At 42.5% G+C, this 13787-nt stretch overlaps 1 protein-coding gene across 1 annotated transcript; it reads left to right on the top strand.

Annotated features, from left to right (window-relative positions):
* Positions 1-996: 996 nt before the first annotated feature.
* On the top strand, positions 997-10950 carry LOC106588638 (terminal nucleotidyltransferase 5A). The gene is made up of 2 exons (XM_014177815.3): positions 997-1499; positions 9082-10950. The coding sequence occupies exons 1-2, from the start codon at positions 1344-1346 to the stop codon at positions 10105-10107; spliced, it is 1182 nt and encodes a 393-aa protein (XP_014033290.1). The 5' UTR covers positions 997-1343; the 3' UTR covers positions 10108-10950.
* The last annotated feature ends 2837 nt before the right edge of the window (positions 10951-13787 follow it).

Below are 13787 nucleotides of genomic sequence, written 5' to 3'. Positions count from 1 at the left end.
GCTTTTCTCTGCCTCATGGAAAAATGCGTAGATGTTCACGATTTCAGCTTTAATTAAAGCTGTAACAACAAAAAATCATTCTGCCCCATGACAAAATGTGTAGAATTGCAAGACATTTGCTTGAAAATTGCAAAATGTTCTTTCCGATGCCAAGAGGCGGGCCTTTAGAATGTTCCTTTCCAGGGCCCAAGACTTGGTTCATCTGGCCATGCACTGCCGAAGTCATAGTAAAATGCCTTTATTTTATCAAATTGGAGTTCTGATGAGGGTGTCCCTGATTAGTTTGCAATCAAAATGGGTCCCCGGACCCAAAGAGTTTGAGAACCACTGCATTATAGAGTGTGAGGATGCTGGCTGGTCAGGCCAATTTTAAAAAGTGTGAATGACCGGTTGTCAATAAAGACATGATGGAGATACAGACTGGTTTAAATTATACTGTAACAGAAGCAAATGTTTTCCCCTACTTAAGTGAGGAAAAAAATGCAAGCTTATAATTCACAATAACCAGAGTAAAGGCTCTAGTCAATCTGCATCACTAAAGAGTTAATGATTGCGATAGAAATTTTAAGGTAGTCTAATTTCCGTTTGAACCAACATACTGTATGTAGTGTTAACTGGAATGCAGTCTCCACAACTGCTGGAGCATTGCCTTTAATTGTCAATCGCGCTATAGAGCGGATCTTCAGCGCTACTGACTGAATAGAGCCCTAACTCTATCATTCTAGAGTAGAGTGTTAAATAAATGGTTGTTGTTGTTATTATTAGTCTATTACTTGTCTACTCACTCTACAGAACAGAAGATGTGTTTAGCCAATAGACAGTGTAAATAGCCCTCTAATGCGTATACTAAATGTGACTGAAGTATCCAATGACAGCAACAGACTGGTCTCTGCTGACGCAAGGGAAGTGGGTGTGTGCGCATGGCCGCTTGTACTCTTCTGTATGTTGAGGTAGGTCTTCATAAACCTGCCGAACAGCCAATCAGGACGCTTATGTTAATCCCATTTTCTTAAAACCCGTCAATATGCCTCTAGCTGGATTACAGCTAGAAGTGTGTCACAGCGCAGGAGAATTTTGGAGATGCCACACCGTTCAGTTTACGGGTCTATGATTTGCATGTGCAGAACTCTCTCTGATCTTCAGCCTAGATTGTTCAGAAACTTCTGTTCTAAGTGAATCTGAGAAGCGCAACAGCAGCGATTTTGTTTGATTTCTTGTCGATTTCAAGTTTCATTCCAACTTCAAAAGAAACACTTATTTGGGGAATTGCTTTGGTACTGTCCATAATAGCCTACATCAACTAAACTACCAAAGAATTGACTACTTTTCCAAATCCCATCGTCATGTCCTCCGGGGATGAGTCGGAGCAGAGTCGGCGGTTCTGTGTGTTGTCTTGGGAGCAGGTGCAGAGGTTGGACTCTATTCTCGGAGAGAGCGTCCCTATTCACGGACGCGGAAACTTCCCGACGCTCTCTGTACAGCCTCGGCAGATAGTCCAGGTGAGATAACGGCTTTGGTCTGGGGAGTTCTGGAGCGCATGCAGCCCGATATTTTGTCTAGCCAAACTCATCTCATATAGCTGTTATTTTACGTTCTTTTAAATAGTTCAATATTTATCTAATTCAGTCTCATCATAATGTGCATGAAATATATTTTTTTAAACGCACGAACGCGTGCACACTTTTACTCAGGTAGGCTACACACGAACACACACAGTACATTAAAGTCGAATTTGATAGGCAGGCTAAGAAACGTGTAAGGAAAGCAGTGTATTTTGGCAGCATTCCAAGGCTAACCATGTCATCTTTGTGTAATATCATAATCTAGACCAGTCTCATTTCTCAGCACTGTGGCTGAGGATAAAAAGCTCCAATATTCTTCAATATCAGGTCAGATAACGTCTGTGAATATGATTATTTGCCAGTCATGTTGGCATGCTCATACACTGAATTTTTGCAATAGCCTACTCTAGGTATTGGAAATATACTGGGGTGCCTTGGTAGCCTACATTTGAAAATCCACCCATTGCAGTGAATCATGACTTATGAATCCTCATGAGTGACAGTCATGTTATTTACATTCACTTTAACAGACAGGAGGAGATCTCAAGGAGCAGATGATCTAATGCTTTAACTGCCATTTTCCACTTTCTCATTCCAATGCTTCTGCGACCAGGAATGTCATTGGTCAAGGAAACCATACAACTTTTACACAGGGAGAGACAGTGAGGTACATTGAATTACAATTGGCGGAGTATAGAGACTTTGAGAATGTAAAAGATTCCTCTCCAGTCTCTTTCATTAATGAAACGAATGCTTGTGATCTGTATTAATAGAGCAGACCTATGTGAAGGATGTATGCTCTATCCATGTTGTTCATCAGAGAAAATCCCCTGGCTGGAAAAGTCTACAGTGGGCTCTGGCTGGCCATGCAGCTCCATACCATTGGCAGTAAGCATATGTGCATGTCTCCAGAAACGTTTTCCCTTCCTCTCTCTCTCCCCTACCTGGAAAACCAACTGATCCAACCCAGGACCTAAATAAAAATGTCTTCATACAGCCAGAAATATGTGTTCTTCGAGGTGTTCCACAGGGCTGTCAATAGGGGTGTTTATTGAAAAGCTGTCATCTAGATAACGTCTGTTTATCGTGCGGCTCCATATTGTTGTGTGTGTCGGTGTGTATCCGTGTGTGTCTGAGCCGTGGGAGGTGTAAAAGAAAAGTGTCACTGTTGGTGATTTAGTGCAGTGGACTGTGGGTAGATAAGCCAACATTGGGTTGACAGATCTGAGGAACTATACAATAGGCCTATACACACACACACATACACACACACACACACACACACACACACACACACACACACACACACACACACACACACACACACACACACACACACACACACACACACACACACACACACACACACACACACACACACACACACACACACACACACACACCACAGGAGGTTGGTGGCACCTTAATTGGGGAGGACGGATTTGTGGTAATGGTTGGTGCAGAATTAAGTAGGTGGAATGGTATCAAATACATCAAACACATGGTTTCCATTTGCTCCGTTTCCGGACATTATTATGAGCTGTCCTACCCTCCGCAGCCTCCTGTGACACCCACACACTAGCCAGTAGGCCTACCCAGTGGTGTTATACAGCTGAGATGACATATCCAGACATTGAATGTGTTTTAGTGAGTCAGATCAGATATTACTTCATGTTAACAGTAGGGTGGTAGAGGTAGAGCTAGGAGGCTAACCTGTTTTACTTGGCTTGGCCACCCAAGCAAAGGGAACACACTTTTTCCAGGTTTGCTCCAATCTAATTCAGGGTGGAGATTCTAGAATAGAGTAGAATACAATAGAGACTGACTGAGTACACAGTAGGGCAAAGCCTGAGGAAGATCTGGTTTCGTTTTTGTTTGTTGTTTCTTCATCCCTGCTCTTGTTTCACCATTGTGAGCTTACTGGAAGTGAGCTCTACTTTCCTGGGTGGCGGCGATGGCTTCCATTTCTGGGGCAGGATGGGGAAACTGGATTAGTTAGTCAGTCACTCCAGTAAAACAGGGTCCTTAGAGGGTCAGGACTCTTGACAAGGTTGACATGATATGAGTAGACCCTAAACACTCACATACTCACACACACACTCACACACTCACACACCACAATACTAGCCCAGTCACCTGGTTCTGTTGTGGGCCCTGCCAGATTGAAAGCCAACTCCTCTGTCGGTCTATTGTTGGTGAGACTCAACGACATGATGACACCACACGTCCCCACAGACAGAGTAACAGGAAAGGAACATATGTTGGGCTTACACTACAGTGTATAGCTCTGTTAGTCTTCTACATATAGGCGTGTGCATTCCTGTTGCTGGCTTTCAAGGAGTCCATTGCTGGGAAATGCCAGCTGAACTCAACATTCTCTCTATGAGGTAGAATATATTTTTTATTTAACTAGGCAAGACAGTTAATAACAAATTCTTATTTACAATGACGGCCTAGGAACAGAGGGTCAACTGCCTTGTTCAGGGGCAGAACAACAGATTTTTACCTTGTCAGCTCGGGGATTCGATCCAGCAAACATTCAGTTTGCAACGCTCTAACCACTAGGCTACCTGCATCCCCAATAAATGCTTTATCACCAGTCTAGTTTCATGGAAATAAATATTGTATCATCAGTCTAGTTTCATGGTAATAAATACTGCATCACCAGTCTAGTTTTATGAATAAATACTGTATACCAGTCTAGTTTAATGATAATAAATACTGTATACCAGTCTAGTTTAATGATAATAAATACTGCATCACCAGTCTAGTTTAATGATAATAAATCCTGCATCACCAGTCTAGTTTTATGAATAAATACTGCATCACCAGTCTAGTTTTATGAATAAATACTGTATACCAGTCTAGTTTTATAAATGAATGCTGGTTCAGGTGCCGTGACCACCCACAGCAAGGCTACTAATTCACCTCTGAGGAAAACCCCATCATCTGTTCCTGCTAGCCTACTGACAGTACACTGAGTATAGTATAACTGGGCTGTCTCTGCTTGCCTTCTGGGCTGACTGGACAGGATGCCAGGGTCATAGACTACTGAACATCTCATTCATTTACTGATGCCATTTACTTGGCTTGGCTGGGTCTTTCTGTGACTCTCTGTCCAGGCCAGGCAGTGCTCTAACTGGTGTCTAGGGGACCATGGGGTTTAGCTGGCTGACGGCTGTTTTTGACTCTGTTTTCCCACTAAAATAATAAAACACATTCAGGCTGCAGTCAGACTGAAGTTGAGTTCCAAATGGCAACCTATTCCCTATGTAGTGCACTACGCAGGGAATAGGATGCTATTTAGGAGACACACAGACTGAGGTAAATGGACTACTAGAGGAAACCCGCCAGACTGGGGTAGGAATGCAGAGACTGTACATAACGTGTCGCCAAGACATTGTCAACACAACACCGTCTGGTCAGTTTGTGGCTTTTTTATAAGTCTCCTGCTTCTCCTGGTCGACTTCGAGAGGAAGTGTCCCCCCTTAGCTGAACTTCACCCGGTGCTTGTTGCGTAACGCGGGAATGGAATGGAATGGAAAAGTTTGCTTTTGGAGAGGTAGAAGAAAGGGCGTTACTTATTATTTTGGGAGACCCTTTTGTGTTATAAGACATTATCAGGGGGTCATACGTGCTTAATGTAAGTCTTACAAGACATTATAACCATGTAATGCATTACACCTGGAGGCATTCGGGTTGACCTATTCCATTCAGTTAGACCTACTTGTCATTGGACTCAGTAACATATCACACAGCCCATATTAAGGACAATTATTTCCTCCTCATTGTTTGTTTCAGGCTAGCAGTATGTATAACTATCTTAAAGGTATCATCATGGGTTGATGCCTGATAAACAACCCTATGTTTGGTAAGGCAGTTATCACTGTTTATTATCATGAATACTGCTTTTAGCTTAGTCAACCCTAATTCCAATATACATATGCATATGTGTTCATTGAAGCATTTATTCCAGTTTCTATGAATCATTGATTATTCCACGAGGACTCTGGGAAATGATTCATATATATTCTGGTGTTTGTTTCCACAGAAAGAAGGAAGAAGCCTTTAATATTCTGGATGTTTTTATTAGTGACCATCTGTCCAGAGGTCGGGTTACCAATAGAAACAGATTGCTTTGCTCACTGGAACACAGCACAGATGAGCACAGCAGGGTTCCATAAACTGCTTTTATTGCTTACTCAATTCTCTGTTATTTCCGCCCCTAAAAAGGATTGGCTTTGAAACTCAACATTCATTATTTCTTAACCTTTAGTTTACATTTTGAACCTTTTCATCAATAGACCTTTTCATGGTGGTGTCATTTTTCATTGTGAGTACCACTACCCCTTCCCTTGGAATCCTGTCAGTAGCTATGGACCATATTCATATTCTTCAATCACTCAGTGACAGTGTGTTTCTGGGTCTGGGTAAAGCAGGCTACAATTAATGGCCAGGAAGGATTTTGGCAGAGAAGGAGACAACACATATTATGCATGTCTCAATTTGTCTGTTTTTTGGTCTGTCTTTGTTTTTAGGTTGGTAGGGAGGAGGCCGTAACCTAAATTCATGAATGGGGATCTAGCTATGTTAAGTCAGCGACTCGGCAGGACACTCCTTCCCTGGCATAGTGGTGAAGCCAACATAACCTAATTCCTCAGGCACGACTTTGTTTGCGTGTGTGTGTGCTTGTGTATTCCCGAAACAAACGTATAGGCTCCCCACTTGGCACAGACGTCAATTCAACATCTATTCCATGTTAGTTCAGCGGAATTTCATTGAAATTACGTTGAAACAACGTGTTACGTTCGTTGGAATGATCGGACCAAGGCGCAGCGTGAGTAGCGCTCCACATCATTTATTAGAAAGTGAAACTTAGAAAAAATACAAAACAATAAAGAATAAACGAACCGTGACGACAATGCAACTACACATAAACACAATGTCCCATAACCCACAGGTGGAAAACATGCTACTTAAGTATGATCCCCAATTAGAGACAACGATTACCAGCTGCCTCTAATTGGGAATCATACAAATCACCCAAACATAGAAAAACTAAACTAGAACCCCACATAGAAAATATAAACTAGATTAACCCCCCCAGTCATGCCCTGACCTACTCTACCATAGAAAATAAAAGCTTTCTATGGTCAGGACGTGACACAACGTTGATTCAATCAGTGTGAATCAGGCAGAATAGTACTGACAGCATTCCTATCTTGAGCTTGTTAAAACCATATTTCATTGTGGGTGGTGACTGATACAGATATCCACTTTGTAATGAAATGGTGGCACTGTAGCAAAGTTGTGGACAACAACTGCATAGAATAGGTATTTTGACAGTAAAGAGAGGAGGTAGCTTATGTTGTTATGTCTATCTTATGCTTAACTGGTGAACTTGATCCAACCTGGAAAGGGAAATAGATTGTATGTGGTTGTGTACGTATACAGACTAGAGACCAGATACCTGGTTGAATACTTGGATCAGTGTCTGGATAAAGATACCAAGTGTGTGTACTTGGTAACCCTGGTCATGCCTGTTAAGTATTGTCCCAGTTTCTTGTTTTCCTCTTTGGCGTGATGTAAAAGTCAGTCTCAGCTGCCTTGCCTTTAGCTTCCCTTAACTCTAGGATCCACCCCAGATGGTTCTGTTCTGTGACCCAATAAGCTCATGAACCTTTTCTTTACCAAGTACAGTATGCTGTTTATATTACGACATAGGGAAAATATGTTTTCAGTATGGCGCAATCATACCAGAGTTTATAAGTTCACAACCCAACCCCATTTGTCTACGTCTCAAAGATGTGTAATGTTTCTTTTAGATAACCTGCAGGTCAGCTGGGGTTCCTCCAGAAGTTAGAGACAAAAGACATGCACTGGCTTGCTGTGTTCCACAGAAAAATCTCGGATTCTCCATGCATTACAATCAGAGGTTGTTCATTTCTTCAGTGTCACATCTCTCTGCGTGAGAAAAAGACAGACATTTGTCTTTTAAAAATGGTAATAGGAGTAAATGACCAAATAAAAAGGCTGTGCATTGCAAAAACAGAAACTGTTCTCACAATCTTTTGATAGTAATGATTCCACGTTGTTGCTTGTCATTATTTGGGTCGTTCCACTAATTCAGTGCCTTTTTAGAAGTGTAACTTGATTTCACCTAATTGTAACATTCTGTCATAAAGAGCACATGTTCAACTTAATAAAAAACACGTTTTCCCATCTCAAGCGGTAAAATAAAAAAAATACTATAGCAAAGTGACAGGGTTGACAATTTCATCTTAAATCAGCCTTAAATCCCTCAAATGCTAAAACATTTCTAGCCCGTCTATCTATAGGTAACAGGGTTGACGTGTTACGCTCTACGTGCTCAGTTTTCCACCACAAAACACTGGGAAATGGGACAAAAGAGTAGGACCAGCTCACCTGCTTTTACACTGTGATTTGACTATTAGATGCTCAATGTTTGTTTAGAAAAAAGTATTTTAAAATAAACAGTTACCATATTAAAGCGAGATTTCAGTTCACGTAACAGAGTTGACCTTAAAATGAGGGACAGACCTAAATGAATCACTAATCACATGAAATAAATAATCATCTTCAGAAATGACTTTTTCAAGCAACAAAATAACTATATTTTTTTTGGGGGGGTGGGGGTTTAGTGGGTTGAAATCTTCCTAGAAATGACACAGGGTTGACAGAAGGACATGTCAAAATGCTGAATTTTGGCACTTTAGGAAGCCTTTATTCATATAAAAAATCTGATTTATTGACTTCTCAATGTGGTCTCTATTAAAGGGAACTTCATTTAATATAACAGGCTTTTAAAATGCAATATTGGTGCACAATATCTACTTAAAATATCAAAGGGATGCAAAAGGAACTATTTTCGTGGAACGACCCATTAACTGTTTGGTTCCTCTATACGTCCTCCTGAGTTGCTCTCTATTCTCATCCACACAACAAATTATTGGATGCTAGTATTTCATCTTTACTGTTATGAGCATACGCTAAAAGCAAGGTGAACCATTCCTTGATTGAAATATAAATATTACCATTTAAAAAAAGTGGCAGTGACCATGAAAGCTACGTTTCAACTTGCAGTGACATGCATTTTCAGTGCATAGTTCTTTGAATGAATCACCCTAGCTTGTATGGATATCTCTCTCTTAGATCCCTAACATATCTCGGCCACAGATCACTCATAGATATCGCTCAGGTGTCAAACTCATTCCATGGAGGGCCATGTTTCTGCAGGTTTTCACTCCACCCTTGTACTTGATTGATCAGTTAAGGTCACTGATTAGGTAGGAACTCCCCTCACTTGGTTGTCTAGGTCTTAAAATTAAAAGGAAAAAAACTAAAATCATGGAATGAGTTTGACACCCCTGCTCTATCAGATCACTTGAAAGCAACAACAAAAAAATACGTATTTGATCGGAAAAGAAAATTGACAATAAAGTGTCCTAATAATACCTCTCAGATCACTCACCCATGTTTCTCTCTCTCTTCTGTGCAGGTGGTTCGGGCGCGTCTGCAGGAGCGTGGTGTGGTGGTCCGGGATGTGAAGCTGAACGGTTCAGCAGCCAGCTATGTGCTCCACCAGGACACCGGCCTGGGCTACAAGGACCTGGACCTCATTTTTGGCCTAAACCTGACTGATGACAAGACCTTTCGTGTGGTCAAAGATGTGGTCCTGGACAGCCTGGTGGACTTCCTACCTCCGGGTCTCAGCCGTGTCTCGCCTATGACCCTCAAAGAGGCTTACGTCCAGAAGCTGGTGAAGGTGTGCAACGACACAGACCGCTGGAGCCTGATCTCCCTCTCCAACAACACAGGGAAGAACGTGGAGCTGAAGTTTGTGGACTCTCTGCGGAGGCAGTTTGAGTTCAGCGTGGACTCGTTCCAGATCGGCCTGGACTCACTGCTGCTGTTCGACCGCTGCTCAGAGACGTCCATGTCTGAGAGTTTCCACCCCACCGTGGTCGGAGAGAGCATGTACGGGGACTTCCAGGAGGCCCTGGGACACCTCCGCACCAGGACCATAGCCACGCACAGCCCTGAGGAGATCCGGGGAGGAGGACTGCTGAAGTACTGCCACCTGCTAGTGCGGGGGTTTAAACCGGACTCAGAGGCTCATATGAAGCTGCTGCAACGCTACATGTGCTCTCGTTTCTTCATCGATTTCCCGGATATTGGCGAGCAGCAGCGTAAGCTGGAAGCGTATCTCCAGAACCACTTCAACGGCATGGAGGACAAGCGCTATGACTGCCTGGTGACGCTGCGGCATGTGGTGGACGAGAGCACCGTGTGCCTGATGGGACATGAGCGCCGCCAGACGCTGGCACTGATCTCGGCGCTGGCGCTACGGGCCATGGCAGAGCAGAACGCCATCCCGGCCCTGGCTAACATCACCTGTTACTACCAGCCGGCACCTTACGTCAGGGACGTCAACTTCAGTAACTACTACATAGCGCGGGTCCAGTCGCCCATGAGTAACTCTTATTGTAACTCTTACCACAGAACATGGCTTCCTTGCAGCTGAGTGATGTGGATCAGTGTAAGAGGACTATGTTGTATGTTGTGTTTTTTAAGCTTCTAGTTTCTCTGTTTTAGTCTCAAATGGTACCCTATTCCCTATATAGTGCAGTACTTTACATGACCAGGAAACTATATAGGGAATAGGGTGCCATTTGAGACACACCCTCTGTCTTATGGTAACGTGAGCTGAGCAGTTTGATAGAGTGCTTTGCTCAGTCCACCTGTAGCAAAATGGGTTCTTGTGGGAGACTTGAGGACAAAGTCCAATGAGGACCAAAAAAAAGGAAACATTTGTATTGAATTGTATCTTTTTGCCAAATCTTCAACTGCAACCATTCCCACTAAGTTATATCAATGAATACTGCTGTAAATCTGATTTGAGAGGTTGTTATGATGTTTTGTTAGGTTTTTTTTCTGAAGCGTTGGCTTCTTTTGTTATAGGTACGGTGAAGACTGGTGGTCTATTTTGATGTATGGAAAACGGTTGAAATGTGATGGAATAACTTTTCAGCTTCCCAGTCGTGATGAGGGACTTTAAGTGTATTTGGATCCATAAAATGAAATATAAGAAACCAGAAATATGTATTCTGTTCTGACTGTGGTTTCAACTGATCTTTTCATTTGAAGATGTAAGGACCAAATAATACAATTTTTGTGTAGTGTGAAGAAAACAAAACAGACTTTTGTGATTCTAAGTGCCTGAAATACCAACCAACATCTTAAAGTAGTTTACTCTGTAAATGAAATAACTGTTTTTGGATCTTTTTCACCCAGGTTACTGTATATGTCTCGATCCAGGGTCAGGGTATTTCCTTTTCAAATAATAAAAAAAGGTACAAAATGGAAACATTGGTATTATCTCTTTCTTCCTCTATCGACACATTCATAATGGTTTCAGACATATGTTGTATATGTGATGGATGTATAAAACATAAGTATCTAATAGGTTACAGATCGTCCCTTTCGAATGAGTAGACAGACACAGACATGCAGGGCAAGCAGGTGGAAGGGTCTGTATCTGTATGACTTAGCAGAGGCATTAAAGGTGCAATCTGCAAAATGTATAGCTGTTTAATTGTCATTTCAATTAATGGTATACCCACTGACATACCCCATCCCTCAGCTTTAAAGAATTTTAGGGCTGCTGTTTGTTGAAACACAAATTAGCTGTGGCTTTAAATCTGCTTAAGTCTCCTCTCTCTCCTACTGTATCATGCACTGTGGGCGTCCCTTCAATAGAAATATATCTATTCTTTCCATTTCTATGATCTCATCAGTCTGACACCAAGGCCCTAAGACACACAAACACTTCCTTGTTCTGTTCCCACCCCCTCAACGTTACCATGGGAAACTGAATCCCCTCTGTCCTCGTAGCCATCCATACATTAGCCATATAGTTACGCCTGCATGTCGTCCATAATATCTAATGAGGGGTTTCCTGTATCATTGGAAAGGGGTGAAAAGAGATGGCTGTTGCCTGTCTTGGATGAGTTGTATTCTGTGTATTTTGGCTGAGCAGGCAGCTGAGGGCCAGGCTGTCAGATTGAGGAGTTTGAGGTATTATTGTATTGCATTGCATGCCTTTTGGGGACTAGGCTAGTTTATCTTACAGGATTGTTATGCATTACCCCACGCTCGTCACTGAATACTCTTACCATGTCTCCCTGGTCCTACATCTGTTTGTTCTGTCTTGCCATTGGCCATACAGGAGTTGGCTATACAGCATAAACAGATCTGGGACCAGGCTAGGGCTCTATTTCCATCCACATCACGAAAGTTCAGTTTTACAGCATGATTTCAATTTAAAGACAATGCTCCGATATATCGGAGAGTGCATTCACGTTAACCACTGCAAATGTCTGCTCATTCGGAAATGACCTTACATTTCTATCGCGGAGTCTGTAACGCTTCATCCCTAGTCTTTCTCTGAACTTTGACCCTGGTTTGTTCTGCATGTCTGAGCCCTGGTGATTTGCAACATCAGGCAGTGGAGTGTAGAACAGACACACCTGATAGAAACAGAACACAGGGAATTTGGCCTGTTTTTTTTTTGTTTTACCTTTATTTATCTAGGCAAGTCAGTTAACAGTTATAACAGTTAGCTGAGAAAAACACAGAAAGTGACAAATTAGTTCTTTATAAAAGTTCATTTGAGAGGAAAAGAGTCTCTCATCGTGATTAAAGAAGCGAGATGAAAATGTGACGAGGAAAATCTCTCTCTCTGGAATAGAGCTGTCAGAGCTGTTGGTTCGTTTATCCCATACAGCTACAGAGAAGCCAGGAGAAAGAGAATAAGGAGACAAGTAGGAACAGCCTTGGAGGTTTCTCCTGGAAAAAACACACACAAACTCCAGCACTGAGACATGGGTTGTCTTCATCTCACTGCTTTTTTAACTAACTAACGATTTCTTTCTGTGCTTGGTACACCAGACCTCATGACTCACCCACAGAACTGTGTGTGTGTGTGTGTGTGTGTGTGTGTGTGTGTGTGTGTGTGTGTGTGTGTGTGTGTGTGTGTGTGTGTGTGTGTGTGTGTGTGTGTGTGTGTGTGTGTGTGTGTGTGTGCATTAGTATTGGTATTTTATTAGCATCTATTACAGGGCTGTGATAAAAAGAGTGCACTATATAGTGCTTTTGGCACTTTTGGGGTGTCATTTGGGACATAGCCAGAGTCCCCAGTGGTCTTGAACATCTCTACCTCAGCAGGAACAGCTTCTGCTCATCTCCTCCTGTCTTCTGTGGGCTGTGTGGGTGGGCTGCCCTCTATTACACACAGCCATGAGAGTAGGCAAGTTTCTCTCTCTCCCACCACAGACTGTACAGCTCAATTTGACCCACTATCATATTTTCCTCGCTGAGTCATCTGCTGTGGATGCCAAGCCCACTGTCCTCACTGTGTGTGTGTGGTGCGCGCGCGCGTGTGTGTGTGTGTGTGTGTGTGTGTGTGTGTGTGTGTGTGTGTGTGTGTGTGTGTGTGTGTGTGTGTGTGTGTGTGTGTGTCTGTTTCTCTGTCTGGGTCAGGCTGATAGGATCGCAGGAATATTGACTGGGTGTTTAGAACCTCTTCTGTGTGTGTGTGCGTCTATCTGTTTGTCTGTTTCTCTGTCTGGGTCAGGCTAATAGGATCTTAGGAATATTTGCTGGCTGTTTAGAGCGTCTTCAGTGTGTGTGTGCGCATGTTTTTGAGCTGGGGTAGGGAAGAGGTCCATCTGAGAGGCCCCAGAGGATAAACACTGTCTCCACAGTAACAAGCCTCGCATCACCATACCAACCCCCAACTGTCCTGCACTGGTGGTCACTGCGGAAACCAGGATATACATAAATAAACAACACATTTCTAAATAAAGTGGCTGAATTTGGTCAGAAGAGGACCAAAAATAATCTTGTGATAAACTGAGGGCCAAGGACAAAATTAGTTAGTAGTGTATTAGCCTGGAATCCAAACTAACTATCGTTCTCTTTCAGTATTGTTTCAGAGAAATGTACAGTTTGGATTCCAGACTAGTAATGTATATATGTTGGGTTTTTTTTCACGACATACTTGAGATATATTGTTTATTTCCTGAGATATATCTTTCCTGATGAGTCCTTGAAGAAACCAAAGCCTGGAGTAGTGAAGGGTGTGGAGATTCCACCATCCACACACCTTGACAAGCAGCATGGTGAGCTAGAAAGAAGAAAAGT

This window comes from Salmo salar, chromosome 27 (assembly GCF_965601325.2).
Source record: "Salmo salar chromosome 27, fSalSal1, whole genome shotgun sequence".
Taxonomy (NCBI): Eukaryota; Metazoa; Chordata; class Actinopteri; order Salmoniformes; family Salmonidae; genus Salmo; species Salmo salar.
Note: the sequence above shows the minus strand (reverse complement) of the source record. Positions and strands in the feature narration are given on the sequence as shown.